The sequence below is a fragment of the Sarcophilus harrisii genome, chromosome 2 (genome assembly GCF_902635505.1).
Source record: "Sarcophilus harrisii chromosome 2, mSarHar1.11, whole genome shotgun sequence".
NCBI classification, from domain to species: Eukaryota; Metazoa; Chordata; class Mammalia; order Dasyuromorphia; family Dasyuridae; genus Sarcophilus; species Sarcophilus harrisii.
Genome location: NC_045427.1, coordinates 506547588 through 506568811, shown reverse-complemented (window position 1 = coordinate 506568811; position 21224 = coordinate 506547588). Strand labels below are relative to the sequence as shown.

The 21224-nt window shown below is 33.6% G+C and overlaps 1 protein-coding gene across 2 annotated transcripts in view; it reads right to left on the bottom strand.

The window, feature by feature from the left end:
• Positions 1–21224, bottom strand: part of UNC13C (unc-13 homolog C) — a 668923-nt gene that overhangs the window by 114162 nt on the left and 533537 nt on the right. For both annotated transcript variants that reach the window (XM_031955232.1, XM_031955234.1), the window contains 2 exons: positions 15174–15251; positions 5389–5466 (listed from right to left, as the gene is read on the bottom strand). In XM_031955232.1, the coding sequence (XP_031811092.1) occupies positions 5389–5466; positions 15174–15251 (156 nt within the window). The remainder of the gene's footprint in view (positions 1–5388; positions 5467–15173; positions 15252–21224) is intronic.

The window sequence follows — 21224 nt, the reverse complement described above, 5'->3', positions numbered from 1 at the left end:
GTGAGTTGACTGAGGCAGGATTTAAACTCAGATATTACCTGATTCATTGTCCACTCCACCAGTTACTTGGAAATTATTTCAATTCTTAAGGCTCACATAAATGTGAAAACTACCTTTAATGTATTTTTGGATAGAGGCTTTTTTTTTAAATTAAAACACTTCTTAGCTAATCTTTGACATAAGCTTTTCTTCTGGGATAAGGGGAGATTATATGAAACTTTAGATGAATTGAGAAGTGTTATGTGATGGCTTCATCTCATTTGGACTCTGATCCAATTTTCCTTTCAGCAAATAAATAATTTGCATACTCAACTCCTAATTGGGAAAAAAAAGAGGAAGTATTCTCATATGGTCCTCTTCCTATTTTAGCAAAAAAATAATTCAAGGAATAAAATCTTCCTGCTCTGCTTCTAAGATAGAATTTGAATATTCCCTTTACATAGGATAAATTGTGAAATGGAATTTCTAAAGCATTTAGCTGTTTTTTTTTTCTCCTTTCTCTCCTACTGCTCTCTAATCCACCCTATTTATTATTGTCAAGATTCTAACCAGAAACATAACTTAAGTATGAACCTCCCCAGATCTAACACTCATAGCAGGCCTTGACTGCCCATGAAATAAAAACTAATGTAGCATATGAAGACTTATACAATCTGACTCTACACAAACCATTTTTTCTAACTTTTATTTGTCACCATTTTTCTCCATGAACTCTCTGCTCTTTCCAAAATAATAATTCCCATCTATCCTCTCCCCTTCTCCAAAACAACATCAAAAACAAACCTACAAATATACCCTCACAATCTGTACATTCTAGTTAAACTCATATTCTCTTCATTTGCATACTATTTCTACTCTTCCATTCCCAGACATCTAAACATTAATATTATGGTCAGGTTCCATTTATAAAACCCTTGGTAGTTTATTTAACACTTAGCAATTTTTCTCTTATTTAAGGTCTTAAAGTATTTATTGTAACTTGGTACATATTATCCATTGTAAAATATCATTATTTCTTTTAATGAAAACTTTCCATGTTCTGAAATTTTCATTTATTTGGAGACCAAGACTGTGCTTTACATATCATTGCAATATGAGAGCCAGTGATGGACATTCCATATTGATTGCTATTGCTATTGCTATTGATGATGGGTCAGGGATGATGTTTGGGGTCAGGGAACAATGGAAATAGTAGGTTAAGATGTTTTCTTGCTCCATCTTCTCTTATCTCCAGGCCTCCTTTCCCTCCCACAATTTTCTAAACAAACATAAGGAACTTCTGTAAGAATTTAGACAAAACACTATCTTCGTTTATTTTGTTTGTTTATGTTAAAGTTTTTTTTTTATTTTCAAAACATATGAATGGATAGTTTTTCAGCATTGACCCTTGCAAAACCTTGTGTTTCAATTTTCCCTCCTTTCCCCCATCTACTTCCCTGGATGGCAAGTAATCCAATATACAAAACATATATTTAAAAAGATGACCCATAAAAATGAGATTGCCAGATATTTTAGCCCTGAAGAAATTATTTCAGAATTTTTTAAATTAAAGAAAAACATTAAATAAGTGAAAACTTCCTTATTCAAATAATGAAGATAGAGTATGTCTACTGACTATAGAAAGAACCATTCCTAAGCTATTACAAATTGGGTTTAATTGTGAGAAAGAACTGTAGGAATCAGAAGGTTTAACTATAAGGAGAAAGAGGGAGAAGCACTTATACTATCAGGTGGTGCTAAGTAACCACATTAGCTGATAAAAATATCCCTTTATACCCTCTTACATCCTCCTGCCCCTCCAGGATATTTACTATTCTTTTGCGTTATCTTCCTTATTTTTCTAAACAGTTATGAACCCTTTGAAGCTCATTTCTTAAATATTTCAACTATATAAATATAAGACTGTTGGGAAATAAGCGTGAACAGAAAATGAAGACACACAGTGCAACATGGCTTGGCTTTGTAATTCTTCAGGATGACCCTGCCAATCTGTCTTTATAATCTAAAGGAGTTAAAAATGTGAAAACATGCAAAACATAAATGGCTTTCTACAGAGGTAGTTTGCCTTTTTTCCTAGTGCATGATATATATTCTCATCTGCTGGGGTTGGAGAGGGAAGGGAAGCAGCAAGAGAGTTAAAAGGTTAAAAACATTTTTGAGTGGAGAAGAGACAGGAAAGTTAGGTTAAAATTGACAACTAAAAACATTTTCAGAGTTCAAAATTTTATTTATCTTTTGTTCCAATTAAATTCCATGGGGGAAATATGTGAGCAAAAATACACACAGATTTGAGTAAATCCATTTATTTTTCTTGTTTTCCTCTGCTCTTCTTAAAAGCTTCATTCCCTGATATGACCTCCTATCTTTCTCCTGTATCTCATGTAAGAAAGAAATGGAGGGGAAAAAGAAACACAATAGGAATAGAAAGAAAGAATAGGAAGAGAAAGAGCTAAAGAAAAATGGAAGACCTATATAAATGTGTGAAGGTAAGGGGAGAGGTGAGAAAGATTGAAGATAATTAAAATTATGCCTCTAATAAAGAAGCAGAGCACATACCCAATACATTAAATTTCTTTTAGAAGATTTTTTTAGGTAGAGGGTTCTTAAATTGTGTATCATCAGAGATGAGAAAGGTACAAAGAGAGGATGAAATACAAACATTGTTTATTTCATCATTTCTGTGATAAGAAATTGATTGTTTTACTTCAGCAGATATTGAAGCCTAAATTTTTAACAATTTGGAACAGATGTGACTAAAGAATATATTGAAGTGAATGCATCATTTTGGGTTAGTGAGTAGTCTACACTCCACTGCTTTCTATACTACAAAGGCTGGCCTATTAGAACGAATCTGGCCTTGGAATCAGATGACTCAACCTTGAGCTTTGGTTTTGATACTTATTGACTGTGTGACTTCATCCAAGTCACTTAACTTCTCATTTCCTCAGTGTCTTGATCTATAAATGAGGAAGATAATACCAGCGTTAATTAGCTCACATGGGTATCATGAGGAAGGTGTTTTATATATCTTAAATTTCATGTTAATGTTTATTAATTACCTCACAAAATAATTATTAGGGTAAAATGAAATAGAATGTGCAAAGAGTTTTAGAAACTCTGAATTTAAATTCAAAGAACCATTAGAAGGACAAAATAATAGACCTGAAAGAGGTCTGAGAGATCATCTAGTTCAATGTTAAATTTTCCAGAAGAGGCAATTAAAGATTAAAGATCAAATGATTTGTTCAATGAGATCATGGGCCAATAGAGTCAATGATTTTTGGAGAGAAAGTAAACTCTCTGAGGGCAGAGAGGAACTACTTTTTTTTTTTTCTTTTTATCCCTAGTGACAAGTATAGTGCCTAGTCCATAGTAAATACTTAAGAATAATTTTTAATTGACTAAAGCAATGAGTGCTAGAGTCCGGAAGAGTACTCAGGTATCCTGATACTGGAGCAGCTAGGTGGCACAACAGAGAGAGCACTGGGTTTGGAATCAGATTCACCTACCTGAGTTTAAATTGACCCTCAGATACTTACTAGCTCTGTGACCTTGGGCTAGCCACTTAATACTGCCTCAATTTCTCATTTGTAAACTGGGCTGGAGAAGGAAATGGAAAACGCATTCCAGTATCTTTGTCAAGAAAAATCCCAAATATGTTCATGAAGAATTCAACATGACTGAAATGACTGAACGACAATAAAATCCTGATGCTGTTATAGCATTTATTACTCTCTAACCCATGGCTTTTGATAAGTATAGTTTTAAAATTAAGGATTTCTCCTTGTCCCACATTTTATGGCTCTATGGAATATTTTTTATGCTGGAACTAAACTCTGAGGTTAACAAATAAGCAATAGCTTTGAGGAGGAAAGATGGCATTTAAAATATAGTTTAAGCCTAAAAATTCATGAAGGAGAGGATAGGATTTCCCACAAGAAATCAGAAATTTCTCCAAGACATTCCAAAATAATGAAGATATTTAAACTCTGCATGTAAAACAGATCACTACAATGAAAAGGGAAATCTTAAAGTTATGATCTTCAAGTGCTTGTGAATATCTAATTCATCAGGAGAATTCAAAGATGAGATTTATGTTCTCAAAGCTTGCAAAATGTTAACCCTTTTGGGAATGGAGCCTTATTTTATCCAAATTGAACAGACACCGCAGGAGAAATGTAGTTCATCAAAAGTCCATTTGTAAAGTTTTGCCCTACGACATGTAGGAATCAATGGCTTCTCATCTATGTGATCCTAATTATCAAATGCAGGTTTAAAACGAACCCAATGTCTAACATTTAGCCAGAGATTTCATGGAGGTAGGGGAAAAGGTGTTGAGATGAGAATAAACATAAGTGCCACTTGTGATCAAACAATATCCCATAAGAAGAGATGAGATCTCAGAAGAGTTTTATAGCCTCTTTAATTTATAAAAGATTAGCTGCCTATATTAGAGTTCAAATTCAGTTTTCATATATTTCATGTACTTGCTATTGCAAAAAATGATTTAATTTTGCTTTTGAGTGATGGTCACATAGCTGAAGCCCCTTCCTGGCAGTCAATGTAGTGGGAATAGAGTCATTTCTCCCATAGTTCTTTTTCTGTGCACAAACTCTTCCAACCCCCAGATGAACATTAGCCTTCCCATTTTTAAGCTGGAGAGGGTGATGCTGGTGAAAGGAAAGGGAAGGTATGCAGCTAGTTTTAAATGGTCTGCCTGAGCTACATGAGCATAAAACAAGAAGTAGGAAATGCAATGGTTTTTCATTTTTAGAAAAAAATGGTCAAGATGCTTACTATCACAAACCTCATAAGAGAATCTTTCTCCTTCTTTCTTCTGCTCACGGCATTGCAAGTCAAAAGTATTAGACAAAGACATGACAAATTACAGACAAAGCACAAGACACATTTTGGACAGAGTTTCAGACATAAACAAATCACATTGGACCATTAAAAACACACACACACACAACCACCACAAATTAGAATCCAATAACAACATTAATATAAGCTGGCACTACAGAGTACAACATTAAACATCTATAATAGGAAAAACTTTACAGATCATTAGCATGTTAGTATGTGTATGTGTGTATATATTCATATATACACTAGAAAGCTATATTTTTCCACAAGACCCTTGCTCCTGCTCCTGCACCTGGAACTACTTAAATTGATTTTCTATATAACTTTTATGAGTAATACTGAATTAATTTGTTTTAAAAAAAGCCTTCATTGTTGCTAGCATTTCATTTTCTTATAATTTTTTTCTGCTAAATTAACCGAACACTTATTTGATTATTATTATACTTTCCTTTGTAAAGACTTATATTGCTAATGATCTCTAAATAGAAAACAGCAGGGGTGGGGGTGGGGTGTATTACTGACCTCTTTCCCTCCCATGGATTCAAACATTTTTTCCAGCTGGACTCGTAATTGTTGAATGTTATTCATCAAAATACAGGGCTACAAAGAAGAAGAAAAAAGGAAGCAAGAAACCATTTATAAATTACATTACATTAGTATATTTAGTAATGACAGGCAAGTTACCTATCATTCAGTATCCAGCGAATTCAGCAAAATGAAAAATTACTTTCTAAAGAATCATATCATTCATCAATGTCTTTTCCCATAAATCTTTAGATAAAGTTTGTAGGAGAAACAACATAATACATAGATATGTTAGGACAATGAAAAACATTATGCTTGGATCCTTACATCTAGAGAAACTTGCTACTAAGATTTCTTGTATTTATTATATTAGAATATTCTTTACCTAAATATTAACTAACCAATAATATTCTGTTTATAGGAAACCAGCTAAAATAGAAATAAATGTAAGTAAAATCAACAATTACTTATTAATATATATGAGATTCTGCTTAGCACTGGAAGCTCCTGCCTCAAGAAGCTCACAGTCTAATGGAGGAAACAACATGCAAACAAATGATCTAGAGAAAATAAATTGCAGATAATTTCAGAGGGAGAGCACTAAGACTAAGAATTTAGATATTTTTTCACCCTAGAAGGTGAAATAGTCCTTTGGGACTATTTTTAGGACTTATGGACATGTATAATTCTGTATGTTGATTCATGTTATGAAAAATTGTTTACTTCAAAGCTTACAAGAATTATTGAATTTCTGGCACATGAACTAATGAATAATGGCTTCATTTTGGACTATTTCTAGGACTTATGGACATGTATAAATTCTCATGTTGATTCATGTTATTTGTGACATTACTACTAGCCTGTGTTATATTGCTATGTGCTCATGTAATTATGTGTAATGCCTCCCATATTGATGGATTTATGTGTACCTTATCACCTTGTTTCATACCTGTTTCAAGTGAGCCCCTTCAGAAACCCGCTAATCTGATTTGATTTTCTATTTCCTTTGGTGTTTTCATCTCAACTTTAACTGAGACTTGAAGGATGTTAAGGAAACCAGAAATGAGGAGGGAAGAGTATTCCAGGTCTGTGGGATAGCCAGTGAAAATGTAAAATATTGGTTCTAATACATCACTTATACCATCATCTGAATTTTTGAAACTTTTCATAAGAATTCACTGGCTACTGGATGGGCGTACATATTTAGGACTCTTTCATATACTGCTTCCCACCTATATCCTACTTTATTTCCCACTGCTCCTCTGTACTCATTCCCCATTTTAGTTAGACTAGTCTGTTTACTATCCCTCCAACTCACCATATGCAGTACTGCTTCTGTGCCACTGTTTTTTCCACCTAGAATAATCTTCCACCTATTTCCTTTTTTCTGAATTCTACCCATCCTTCAAGACTCTTGCTTTATGAAATATTCTTTCTTATTAGTGAGGCCCATACTATTTTCTTGTATTTTTTGTCCTTTGAATTTGATACTTCTCATATGCTACTTTATATTATGAACTGTCTTTTCTATGGTTATTTATGAACTCCCCAAACATGTTTTCAGTTTTGTTTATTTTAAAATAGGAACTATTTCTGATACTACTTTGTACTTATCAGAGAGCCTAATACAGTGCTTTGAAATTAGGAGGTTCATAAGAAATATAGATTAATTAATTAAAAATAGATTAATTTAAAAAATAATTAAAAATAGTAACATAAAATACATATACATGTGTAGGTGAGTAGATTGATAGTTATTTAGATAAAGAATTTATTAAGCATTATTATGTGCCAAGCCCTGTCCCTGGAGACACAAAGATAATTAAGAAATATAGTTCTTGCCCTTCAGGAGCTTATATTCTGATGAGTTGAGACAGCACATAAAGGGAAGTTGGAAAGAGGAGAGAGTTGGGTACACTGATAGCCAGAAAATGCTATTAGGTTAGGGGGCCTGGGAATGAGATAAAGCCCTTACCACCCCATTATAGCCAAAGTTGATTCCAGAGGCAAAGTCCAATTTACCAGCAGAGAAGAAATAGAGATGATCTGAGTGGAGATGGACTGTCATGGAGATGGCCAGGAAAACAAGCATTCGTGTTTGTCTGCATGCACACAAATATACACAAACACACATATACACAGAGGATCCTTTTTGGATCCTGAGATTTATCTTCTTTTTAGCTCAGAAAGAGACTGGATTTAATAGAGGTTTTTCAGGGTCACATAGCCAGAACCTCCACCAGAAGCAGGTTTTCTTGCTGTGATACTGAAAATAAGATCAGTCCAATCAACTGTTTTTTGTTTTTTTTTCCCTACACTTCTGAAAAGTATTGTTGCTCAACTGAAGCAAATAGGTGAGTGGATATTTTAAAATTATATATGAAAGATGGCCATATCTATCTAAATGAAGATAAATGCAAATCTGACATCTTTTTTTTACAATGCATTGCCTGGCCAGTAGTGGAGATGTAATACTTGTAATCCTATCTACCAGAAAGCCTGAGTCTGAGTTTTGAACTAAGTTGATTGTTTGTATTAAGTTTGACATTAATGTGGTGAATATTTGGTAAAGGGTAGAATGATCAGAGAAAGACATGACTTGGGAGTAGTCCCTATACTTTTAGCCTGAATGAGATGGAGAAGCCCAGGATTTAAAATCAAATATAAGATAAAATAGAATATTTAAAAAGAAAAATGTACTGCCTGACTTGGAAGCATTTGCATTTCATTTTTATTTAATTAAAGTAATAGTTCAGTCTAAGAGGAACTGAACTTAAATCCAACTTAACCTCAATCATGAAACAGCTTTTACTCCAATCCCTTTTATAAAATCAAATGAGAAAAATAGGAAAAGGAATATTAATCTAATTTAGAGGCCTCATATCAATGAATGGATTAAGCTAGAGAAATATCTAGAAAATTACTAATAAAGAAAATGATCTATCTTTGGAGCCTAGTTGTAATCCCATTTTGCTTTTTTTTTTTTAAATCCTTCTCTTTAATGATATCATAATGTGAATCATATCTAAATGATGAAATTTAGATTTTGGAATGTTTCTAGAATTTAGGAATAACCATGGGTTGGGCAAGAGGGAAAGGGCAATGGGAATATTGGGCCATATTTGGACTATCTTTACACTGCTACGGTTTTTTAATAGCTTTCTCCAAGAATCCCTGGATTCCTTCAAGCCTCCGTTTAAATCTTTCGTTTTTGCAAGAAGCCTTTCTTTGCTCCTTTTGTTATTATTTATTCCCTCTGAGATAAACTTCAGTGTATCCTGTCCATATCTTATATTTACATAATTGTTTGTATGTTGTCTCCCCCATTAGAAAGTGAGCTGTCCAAGGACAGGGACTGTTCTGACATTAGTACAATGTCTGATACAAAGTAGGTGCTTAATAAATACTTGTTGACCTGACTTGAAGCACATTAATAAAGATTAATCATTATGGATGCTTATTCCATTTGAATTGATTGACATTCTGCTGCTCAACTTTAGGATAGGGAATTTATCTTTAGATAAACATTGAATTTCCTGTAAGGTTGACTGACAACTGAATTGAACCTAAAAATAACATATTAAAGTTGAACCATCTTATTTTTATTAAAGAAGTTGGGGTACCCTATAGTCTTTATTAAAAATTGAAAATATTTTATGTAAATAATATTTTATTTTTTTAAATTACATGTAAAGATAGTTTTCAATATTTACTCTGTATAAGATTTTTTCTTTCTTCCCTCCTTCCCCTCTTCCTTCTCAAGATGGTAAGCAATTTGATAAAGGTTATACATGTGCAAACATGTTGAACATATTTCCATCTTTATTATATTATAAAAGAAGAAAAAGAACAAAAAGAAAAATCCATGGGGGGACCCCAAAAAAAATTTCAATAAAAAAGAAAGTGTTTTGATCTGCATTCAGAGTATCAGTTCTTTCTCTGGATGTGGTAGCTTATATTTTTGATCATTTTAGATCCGACTGAAATCTGTCACTTAGTTAATCAACAAGAATTTATTATGTGTCTACTCTCTGCCAGGTCAATTTACTTTTATCATCACACTGCTATTCCAAAGAGGATAATCAGTAATATTGAAATCAAAGAAGTAAACCTAAAGAAGGGAAATCCCTTTAGTTTGCTTACGTCAAACAGCTAGCTTACACAGCATCACAGAGCAAGAGGAAGTTTTGTGTTGGAGTTTTTGGCATATGTACTAGTCTAACCTTAATGTGTCTATATAGAGATGCCAGATACACTATTGCAATTAGATCTGAGTACATTAGAGGAGGAAAGGAAGATGGGCAGAAGGGGGAAATGGAAAGGGATGAAAGGTCATAACATCAGTTTGACCAATTAAGAATACTAGAAGTCAAATCATTCAACTTTCTCATGAATATGTGAAGATAATGACACTGAGACTCTACTAACTATGTATGTGGGATGAAATCTAAACAAAATTAGATTTCTTTTGCAGCTTATGAAATTAGTACTATTACACATAGCCTCAATTTCTATTTTGGTTTGGAATCTTTCAACTCTCTGATAAAATTAGAATAAGTATGTTCTGAGAGTTTATTTTGAAATTCAAATAAATTAGTAATTCTTTCCACTTGGTCTTTATATTTTTGGAATAAATGCATGTACATGCAAATTAAGGATGATATTTGCATAACACATATGTCACAGTGTTCTTTCTGAACATACAAAAGGTATTTAATTAGTCTTTATTGAATAAATGATATAAAAGGATAATAATATTTTCAAAATTGCTATAAGAAAAATGCTCTGTGACTTCAAAGTTCTATTTTTGTTAGTTACTACTATTATTATTTTTTTCTTCCTTCTTTCCTCCCTAAAATGGTAGGCAATTTAATAAAGGTTGTACGTGTGGAAAGATGTTGAACATATTTCCACTTTCATCATGTTATAAAAGAAGAAACAGAACAAAAGGAAAAATCCATGAGAGGAAAAAAAACCAAAAAAACTCAACAAGGAAGAAAGTGAAAATATATACTTTGATCTATATGCATTTATATAAAACTCATTGAATAAAATAATTTTGAAACCAGAGTATTCTGGTATCCTAATGTGGTATGTAGGTGACCCTGGGGTCTATGCCAATGAGTTGGGTAAGTGTGTGACTTTCTAGATCCTATGTAGTTAGAAAGGCTTTAAGCATGGGCCCATTGCTGATTTATACACATCTTTTGTCCATAAATCAATTCTGATAGGCTCTTTTCTAGGTTGGCTATACAGTAACAATTAGCCATTGCAAGGCTGATATTAATGTATGCAAAACCCTAAGATCTTTATTAATATACCCATGTTATATGATTTCAGATCCTTAAAATAGCAGAATAATAAAAATTATTAGTAATATTAAAATGTCTACTTTTAATTAAATAACATTGTATCACATACTAAAGGAGCCATTATAAATAAAGACTGCTATTGACTGTTGAAATTTCTAAAATTCCATGGATTCAATCAATCAATATACATTTATTAAGCACTTACTATGTGCCAGGCACTGTGTTAAGTGCTAAGCATACACAAAAAAAGGCAAAAAGCAGAATCTACTCAGGGAGACAAATGCCAACAAATATAATCAAAGCAAGTTATATAAAGGGTAAATTGGAACTAATTAACAGAGGGAAAGGATTAGAATTAGTAGGGGGAAAGTGATAACTGATACTTAGAAGAGTGGGAAAGTTTGGACCCAGAGACGAGATTTTGTGAAAATGAGGGAAAATGATAAAGAGGAAAGCAATGAATGATTCTATGAGCACTAAATTGTGCAATTCAGTATTAGGTATAAAATTGGGATTTTAGTAGGTACCAAAAGGAAGCCAGAAAGGTCAGTTGAAGGAGAAGGAGAGAATTCTAAGGTTTCTGAAATACAGAATGAATGAACTGAGGGATGGAGTATCTTATTTGTGGAATAGCCAGGCAGCCAAGGTCACTGGATTAAAAAGTATTTGGTATTGGGAGGTAACATATAGGAAAACTGGAAAGGTAGGATGATGCTGGGTTATGAAGATCTTTATTGCCATATACATTTTAGGGAAATGAATGGCTGGATGGATAAAAAAGAGCATTCTAAATCACCTGCTATGAACAACAGCACCAAGACCTAGTAATAAAAACAGCAAGTCCTTGAAATTAAAGAGGTCTCACTGTCATTGGAGAAGTCAATATGTTTAGGGAGGAAATCATCTCTAAGGTAAAGGGAAAGACTGTGAAATCCTAATGCTTCATTGGTATAGTAGCTGTCAAGGTCCCAAAGCCTGATGGTATATGACAGTGGCCAAATGGAGAGTGTAATGGCAGAATCTATGGTAGTGTCATTTGGACCTTAGGATACTGTAGCTGGGCAGATCCCAAGTCCTGGTATTCCATTTGTTACAGATGATTCCCTACCCATGTCAGGGGTCTAACTCACAATAGGTAGGAAGTTTAGAAAGAGTATCTGGTCTGATTTCTTTTAAAAAGAAAGTGATTCTTTTTGAAATTCCAAGAACCATTAAGATGGAGACATTTTTGTGAAGTATAATACTGAATTTTTAATTAAAAAAAAAAAGACTAGCATTTCTTCTTCTTTCCTGGAATTAAAAACTAATTCATGTAACAAGATACCTTTCCTTCTTCTATGCTTATGGGAAAATTTCTATTTCTATTGGTTCATTTTTAAGTGATTACTTTGGAACGTGTCCAAGTGCCAAGACTTCTGTCTATGTCTTTTGGTTTTGTAAGGATGATCTCATTTCAAATTCTGCTAGTTAGTTTATATAAGAAATGATAGGACCTTTCATTAATTCTTGAGGTTGTTTTGAATCTTACAGACATTTTCTCGGTCATAGTAAAAGGTTTCGTTCTACTAAAATTGTTCAGGGATAAAATCCTTTTCATTCTTTAAATACCATCAGTCTCATTCATAAAGACAGGATTGAATCATGTTTACTTGGACAATGAGATTTTGTGGTATTGAGAACTTTGAGCTATGTTTAATGTAAAAAGGAGAATATAGTTTTCTTTTGTTTTTGCTTTATGTCTCAAATATAAACTCCCTAGTTCTCAATCAACTCTCCATTGTACATGCAATTTATATCAGAATCACTTATGTCAAAGGGCTATATATAGTTTTTAATATACTTTTTCTATTTCCTCATTACCATAAAAAATCTTGATATGACTGTCATGAAATAGCTATATTTTTGTAAATTTTAAATAATATTTTTCATCATTTTAAATTGTTGTTGCTATTGTATATCATCAAAGGTCTCCCAATAGTCATTCCCCATACCAAATCTGCAGAGATTTGATGCTTACAGAGACCACTACCTCTGAAAGAGTGTTATGCTACTATGGATAATATCCTTTCTCAAAAGGGAAATCAGAGCTCTTGTAGGTGGAGGAAAGTGCTAACATACTTAGAAGAGTGGGAAGGGTTGGACAGAAAGATGAGATTTTGTGATAAATGAGGGGAAATGATAAAAAGGAAACCAATAAATGATGATGAACTGTAAAATCAGTGGCATATAGGAAATGATGGCAAGAAAATTCTTATTGAAAGGCAACATTTTTATCCTTTCTATCTCCCACAAGAATTGGCATTTCTAAAAATGAGACACACAACAGGAAAATCAGTCAAGGGAAAGATATACAACTAATAATGAACCAACTTTAGAGGAAAGAACTCAAACTAGCTTCAATTCCTTGAGGAATACAGAAACTAAAGAAGGAATAAATAAGTATGAGAGCAATGAATATAAGAATAAAATCTGCACTAGAAAGAAGAAAAAAGAAATAATAAAAGGATAGGAAAAAGAAATCCTTTTTTAAAAAGGTTCAGAAAAAAACCCAAAAAAAAAGTTGAAAGGAGAGAGAAGGGAGGATTTACTTGACTACTTTGAGGAAAAAAAGAAGGGAAGAATTAGATTGCTAGATAAAAGGAAGAAAAAATAACAAAAAATTAATCAAAACTGTCAAGCTAGGGAATAAGGTGACAAATGGGAAGAGGAAGTAACTTGAGGATGGGAAGAGAGCTGCTTTAAAGCAGATTTAACAAAAATAGCTGAAGAAACAAGTTATTATCTTTACAGAAACAGAGGGAAAACTTCACATTAAAAAAGAAACAAAAGGAAGAAAATTTAAACTTAATTCATAATTTTAAATATGTGTGTTTTAAATAATAACAGGTGACTTTGTTGTTTCTAAACAACAGCTATGATTTCACTGGGAACCTGATAAGGAAACTGCAATAACCAATGCAGATTGGGATCAGCTTTGCAATTCATGTTCTTAAAAGGTATCTTAGGGTCACTTAGAGATTGAGTGACTTGACCAGAATCACAGAGTCAGTAAAAATCCGTCAGGACTTGAATCCAATTCCTTCTGAAAGAAAGACTGATTTCTTCACTATTTTATATTTTCTCTCACCTTGAAATGTGGGAGAAACTGAACAAGATAGAGATTAGAGAGTCTTTAAGAGTTTATTAAATGGAGAGACATACTGGGATCAAATGCATCCATGGTTTGGTCCCAGGACTAAATAGGACTATCATCTCCAAGAATCCAGCAAACAATTGGAGTTCTCAATGACATATGTACAGGTGACTCAGATTCAGGGGCGGAGTCAGGGTGCAGGACTCTGACAGGGTGGGGTGAGCCTCTGGAGAGGGGATGACATAATGAGGGGAGGCTCCCCAGACATGGGGAGAGGCATCTTGATAAGACGGTATAGCCTGGGATGGGGAGAGGCATTCTGATATTCTAAAACATAAGATTTTTTATCCTTGTCAAATATCCTGATAAAGAGGGAGGGGAGGTTTTGCAGGACTGAGCTTTGAGCTGATTTTTATAAACTGAAGCAGAGAAACTGAGTCAGGACTGGGTCAGAATAATTATGGAAACTGAGTCAGGACAATAAAAGAGAACTGTGGCATAACAACCTGACACCTATGAAATATTTTATAGTTTGTAAAGAACTATGTATAAGCTTAAAATTGTAGTAAGATTTTTGAGAATATAGGTGAAAATGGGATTATCTACTAAATAATAAAAGTTGCTTATATTTCTTAATATATAATATATGCTACAGAATATGTATTAATATGTGATTCCATTTGTTTTTCTTAACAACCTTCTGAGATGAAGATATTAAAGTACTATTTCTCTTCTTACAGATGATGAAATAAACAAAAAAAAAAAAAAAAAAAAAAAAAAGAAAGAAATCAATTGGCTTATCCAGTATTATAGAGCCAATAAATGTTCAAGTTTGGATTTGCATCTAGGTGACTTCAGACCTCAAGTCTAATCTTCTTCCCAGTTCACCAATATGAATAACTGGAAACTAGTCTCAATCATCTTGTTTGATGACTGTAAAGAGGGCTGAAATTATCACTGTGTAATTCTGAACAAATCCCTTAAACTATCTGGATCTTTATTTTTACACTGTAAAATAGGCATAATAATTTCAGTCATATTTATCTCACAGGATTGATGAGAGAGTAAATGAAAGACTATATGTAAAGAACTTGGCAAATCTGAAAATGCTCTACAAATGTCAGCTGTTGTTGTTGTTATTAACACATTTCCCCCCTACATTCTTGGTTTTTATACTTCCAAGTGATATTTAGAGAAACAAATGATATTACTTTGAAAAGAGTAGGAAGATATGGAGAAAAGTAGAAAAATCCTAGTATATGCATTTTTGTTTGTTGAATTATTATTTTAAAAGAATAGCTGAAATGCTTTTGAAACATGTTGACATTTTTACTCACCACATTTTCTTTATCACAATATGAACTGAAATCATTGGAGACAATTGCAGCATACTGGAGTAGAACTTTACTGATAGTCTGAAAAAAAGAAGAAAGAATTTGTTTTATCTATATAACCGAATATCCAGCTTTATATATACATGTAGTCCAAAGAATTGCTATCTCAATGATATTTTCACCAAATCTTCTGGTTGGAGGGGACATTGAATTATTTTATCTATCCCACTGCTTAAGTAAGGGTTGTCATTGAAAAGAAAATGAAAGATGAGAACATACTTTGTTTTTTTTAAAGGGACCCCAGAGAAAGAGGTTTTGCAATCTTCCACAGTGCCCTGTTATTTCAAAGTAAAACAATTTCCTCTGTGAGAAAATCATTATGTCTAACCTAAATCCCTCCTGCCACAAGTATCTTAAGGATGCTTAATTTTATTGGTTCTCCGAGGAGATAGTGAACATCTGGCCATCATCCTTTATGCAAAGAACTCTTAATACTTGAGCCTTCTTTTGTTCAGACAGAGCATCAATTCTTTTTAGCCTTTCCAAATATCTTAGCAAATCTCTCAATTCTTTCCCATGATTCCATATATCAGATACTAACTGGGGCTAATGAATTTTAATTTGTGTTAAATCCTAAAGGTATGTATTTCCTGGAATTGTGTAAGAACCAATTTTGTTTAGCACTATGCTTATAGTTCCTGAAATTTTTCTGCCAAGAATTTCACTTCAATAATTTTGTAATAAGTTTTTTTCAATTTTTATACTAATGTTACCTTTCCTAAGATTTCAAATATTTTCTATATCATCAACATCCTAATTCTTAGATCTTTATTCCTTTACTCCTCACAAATAAGCAAAAGCCTTTGTTAGAAAAAGATAGAGATAGAAAGAGAAAGAGAGATAGAGTTATGATAGGCATTTATTTTCATCCACATTTGCTTCCTTGACTCAAAATCTACCATAGTAACAATACAAGGAATTGACAAAAATGGTAAAATGTAAACTGAAAGGAAAGGGCTAAGTTTATTATCTACTCACAAAGATAAATGTGACTATTAACATGGATTATAGATTTTTAAAGCCATACTGAGAACTCAGAATTGGTTATAAAAATGCAGGTAGAAAATATGCTTTGTGGAGAAATACAGAGTTTATAATAACATGCTAATTCAAGTAGAAACTTGATTTTGTAAAACATAAAATCTTATCAAGAATCAGTCTAATAAATCCAGGAAAACAGATGGCTAGGCTAATTATATCAAAAATCTCACAAATGCTATTGTTCAAACATCACTTTAAGCATAATGCTGAAAATTATTATAGGATTTACTTATGAAGTTAGTTCCCAAATCATTCTTTCATAATGAGAATAGAGGTTGTAGAAGTAATTTCATTATAATTCTCTCCACTGGGGGGGGAGGGGGGGGGGAAAGACAAACTACCCTGATTTTAAGAGCCTCTTGTAACTCAGTCATTAGCACTGAGTGAAGGTTAAAATTGATTAACACAAAAATCTTCAATGATAGAAAGCCTGTGGAAATGCAGAGTAAATGCCATCTTGATTACTCCACCTCACCTTTCTGAGATTATTTTTATTACTCCCCTTCACATATATTATCTTTTAGCCAAACTATTGATCCCCAGAACTCAGAATTCCTTCTTTTGCTTCTATTGATTCTTTGTGGGCTATTATCATTTTGGCAACAAACACATTACTCACCTCCATCTCTTAAAATCTCATCTATTTCTCTCAAAGCCCAATTTATATGCTACCTGTTATCATAATTATTTTATTTTCAGTTTCTCTCTCTCTCTCTCTCTCTCTCTCTCTCTCTCTCTCTCTCTCTCTCCTTTCCCATTTCCCCTCTCTTTTTTTCCCTCTCCTGTTTCTGTCTGTTTCCCTGTCTTTGTTTCTCTCATATCTTTCTACCCCCTCTTGAATTATCATGAATTTATTTAAATGTTTATTTGTTTCATCTCATCTCTTAGTGGAATGCAATTTTTTTGAAACCAGGAACCAATTTAAAATTTTGCCTTTGTTTCCTCTTTGTTTCACATACATCTTGTACATATCAAGCACTGAATAAATTCTTGTTAGATTGAATTATTAGAGAGGGAGTGAAAGCATTAGCATCCTTTCCCTAAGCCTCACTTTAGTTTTATCTCCAGATCTCTGCCTTCTGGTGATATCACAAATTAGACATCCCAATCCCTGAATAGTTTTTTTCCCAAAAGACCTGGAAAAGACCATTCTTTAACTTGTAAGTTATACCACTGATCTCCTTTCAAAATGCCTTCATTCACTTCAGTCTGCTCCTCACTCTACACTGTGTCTGCAATTCCACTGAGGCAGCTAAGGTGTAATAGTAAGTAATATTCTATATCCAATTACTATTGACTGTTAGCATGGGTAAATGGATTTACTTTTGTTGTTGTTGTTGTTTGTTAGTTGGTTTGTTTTTGCTGAGGCAATTGGGATCAAATGACTTGTCCAGAGTCACATAGCTAGGAAGTGGTAAGTATCTGAGGCCATATTCTTCATCCTCAGCCACAGTGACAGAAACAGAAGGCATGAACCAGGTCTGGCCTTGATATTTGCTATCTGTCCACTATGGGACATTGCCTCTATTATGATTTCTATTTTATACTGGAGAATTGAGGCAAATAGAGATTAAACAGGACTTGCTCAAAGTCACACAGCTACTAAGTATGGAAGGTCAGATTTGAACTCAGGTCTTCCTGATACCAGGCCCAGGACTCCATTCACTATGTCACCTACCTGCCTATGACATTAATAATTTTTTCTCAATAATATTTTATTTTTCCAAATACATGTAAAAAGAGCTTCCAACATTCATTTCTATAAGATTTTGTGTTGCAGATTTTTTCTTCTCCCTTACTACTCCCCTCTCCAGACACAAGCAACCAGATATAGATTACACATGTATTAATTCCATATTTGTCATGTTGTGTGAGAAAAATTAGACTAAAAAGAAAAAAAAACAAGAAAAAAAGCAAACAAACAAACAAAAGAGGTGAAAATACTATGCTTCAAATCACATTCAATCTTCCTAGTTTTATCTCTGGATGTGGTATTTTCTATCTCAAGTCTATTTGATTTGTCCTAGATCACCACTGAGAAAAGCTAAGTTTATCATAGTTGTCTATAACATTATTTATTAAGAGATGGAGAACATATATTATCTATCTTCCAACCATTGTGAAAACCTATGATTAAATTCTAGCTTTGCTGCTAATTACCTATCTTTATTACCATTAATCCCAGATATTAAATTCTTGTCCGGGACTAGATTCTTTATCTGCTAAGAGATTGGGAAAAGGAAAAGGCTTGAAAGGTTTGAAGAGGGATAAAAAAAGCTTTGGAAAAATCATAGTGATGAGTGAAAGAATGAGTCAACTCTGTTGTTCAGTTGTTTTGGTCACATCTGATTCTCTATGACCCCATTTGGGTTTTTCTTGGCAAAAATATTGGAGTGGCTTGTTATTTCCTTCTCCAGTGGATACATTTTTTTTGGGCAAAAAGGGTAAGTGACTTGCTCAGGAAGTGTGGGCTCACCAATGTGGGCTCATGTCTTCTAGATACCAGAACCAGTGTTCTATCTACTGAGGCTACCAGATGCCTTTGGTTCAATAAGGGAAGTATAATAAAATGATCATTTTCTACAGTTTTGAACAAGTTGAGAGAATGTAACATCATTTTATGATGAACCCGGCTAGCATGATTTTGTGATTTTTTTTTCCAGCTTTGTTCAGTAGCTCTTATGAGAGCAAAAGCAGGAGATAGGGAAAACAGAACCTTGAGGTTTGGCAATGAAATACTGTTAATAGCATAAAAGGGCAAAGGTCTTGAGAAGACAATGTGGAATTGAACTACATTCAAAGAAAGGAGAATGTAATCAGTAGGGGTGAGATGTATTAAAGAGAACTGAAGGGTCAAGAAATTAGAGGCTACAGTGAGGATGAAATACAGGAGTTGAGGTTTTAAGGGACAGGAATAGGTAGAATGACAAGAGATTTTTATCTTTTCAAGTAAAGGGGATTTCAAAGTTTATGAACATGGAAGTGGTGCATTTATAAATAATGGCAATATCAAGGGTAGGACTAACTGTGTTTAGCTGGGGTGGGGTAGAAGAGTAGATCATGTGAAATGAGTAAATTGAGAAAGTGGGAGCCTAGGAGAAGTATTAAATAATCTGATGAGTTCCCCTATTATGAGGGCAGGAGTTGAAGAGAGAAAGATTGTGAAACAGGCACTGAACTCAGTAAGGAAAAATGGGAAGTGTCCTGGAGTTTGGAATGCAGCCCTTACTGTAATTTTGATTGAGCTGTTGTGATGAACTGAATGAATCTCAAAAAAGAAGTTACTGAGTGAAGGTGGTGGAGGTAAATGTCAGTAGGGAGCATGTAATAGTGCAATATTCTCACCTTATCCAGTGATTTGGGATTAAGCTGGAGAAGAGTCGAAAGTACAAGTAGTGGTGGAAAGAATGGATAATAAGGCTGTTTCATCCCCAAAGAGCCAAATTTCATGAAAAGTAGAAGGCAGGAAAGGAAATGATTAACAGAAAAACAAATGTGCTACCTATGGAACAGGCATTCCAGAGAGCACAGGGGAAGAGCAAAATAGGCTCAGAGAGGGATTTTAGGATAATTGTTTTGAAGGAAGTTCAAAGTTTGAAGTTTGAAGCAAGCAGGCAATAGGGAACAAATAAAGTATAAAGAGAATGGGATTTTGAAACAAAGATCTAGGTTTAAATACTGATTCTGCATAAACCTTCTGGTGTACCCATAGGTAAATTATATCATCTTTCTGGACTTCAGCTTCCTCATGTAAAGATGAAGGGGCTAGGTGAGATGATACCAAATCTCTTCCATCTTTACTTGATCAACAAACATTTATAAAGTGCTTATTGTGTGCCACACAGTATAAGCACTAGAGACCTGAGGAAAATTCAATACATGATCTCTGTTCTTAAGCAGTTCACAATGTAACAGGACACCCACCAAATAATTACATACAATACATACATGATATACACAGTATGATGAAAAAATCAGAATAACACAAGTAACAGAGGGGGCTGGAAGAGTCTCCTGCAGAAGGTAGAATTTTAATTGATTCTTGAAGGTGGAGGTAGGCAAAGAGGAATAGAGAGAACAATCCAGCAATGGGGGAAAAAAACCATGAAAAGGCACAGACAGAATTTGAGTCAAGAGATAGAGTGCTAGGTAAGGAATAGCAAGAATGTCAGTGTGGCTGGAATGTAGAACATTTAAAAGGGAATAAATACTTGTACTAATATTACTTCTCCTTTTGGACTGAGATGTGGTATGCCCATTTTCTTGGTGTAGTTATTAAGCATATCCATATCCATATATATCCAGTATATATGGAAATGATCCCAAATAAAGGAATAGAAACTTTGTTTTGAGCAATATTATTTTTTGGAGACCTGAACAATAACACTAAGTAGAAAAACTTCATGCGCTACATAACCCATTACCATTTTCCTACATTGTAGTGGGGTTTAGGAACCATTATAATTATTTTTAAAATATGATCCCTACACACATATCTGACCATGCTATTCCTCTTTTCAGAAATCTTCTGTGGGTCCCAAGCTGTTTCTCACCTAAATTTTACATCCATAACTTTGCAGAGGAATAAACACAATAGGTACTTAAAAACATTTACTGAGCTGAATTTAGCACACAATATACATTATATAAAATGTACTATGTAATAATATTATATAACAAATCTAACATGTTCATCTATTGGAAGTATAAATCTATTCCAAGTGAAATACAAGAATATGGGACTAGCATGGGACATCTTTTGTTATATATCCCGTATGTACTTATTTGGAAGCAAGCTCTTAATAAAAGGTAAGATCTTATAGGGGACAGGCCATCTTACTTTTGTACCAGAATTTCCAGGGCTGGGCAAGTTCCTGGCAATAAATGTTGATGATTCAACTGACTTTCTGAACTTCAAATGTTAGAATGGGAAAGGCCCTAAAGAAGAAATCT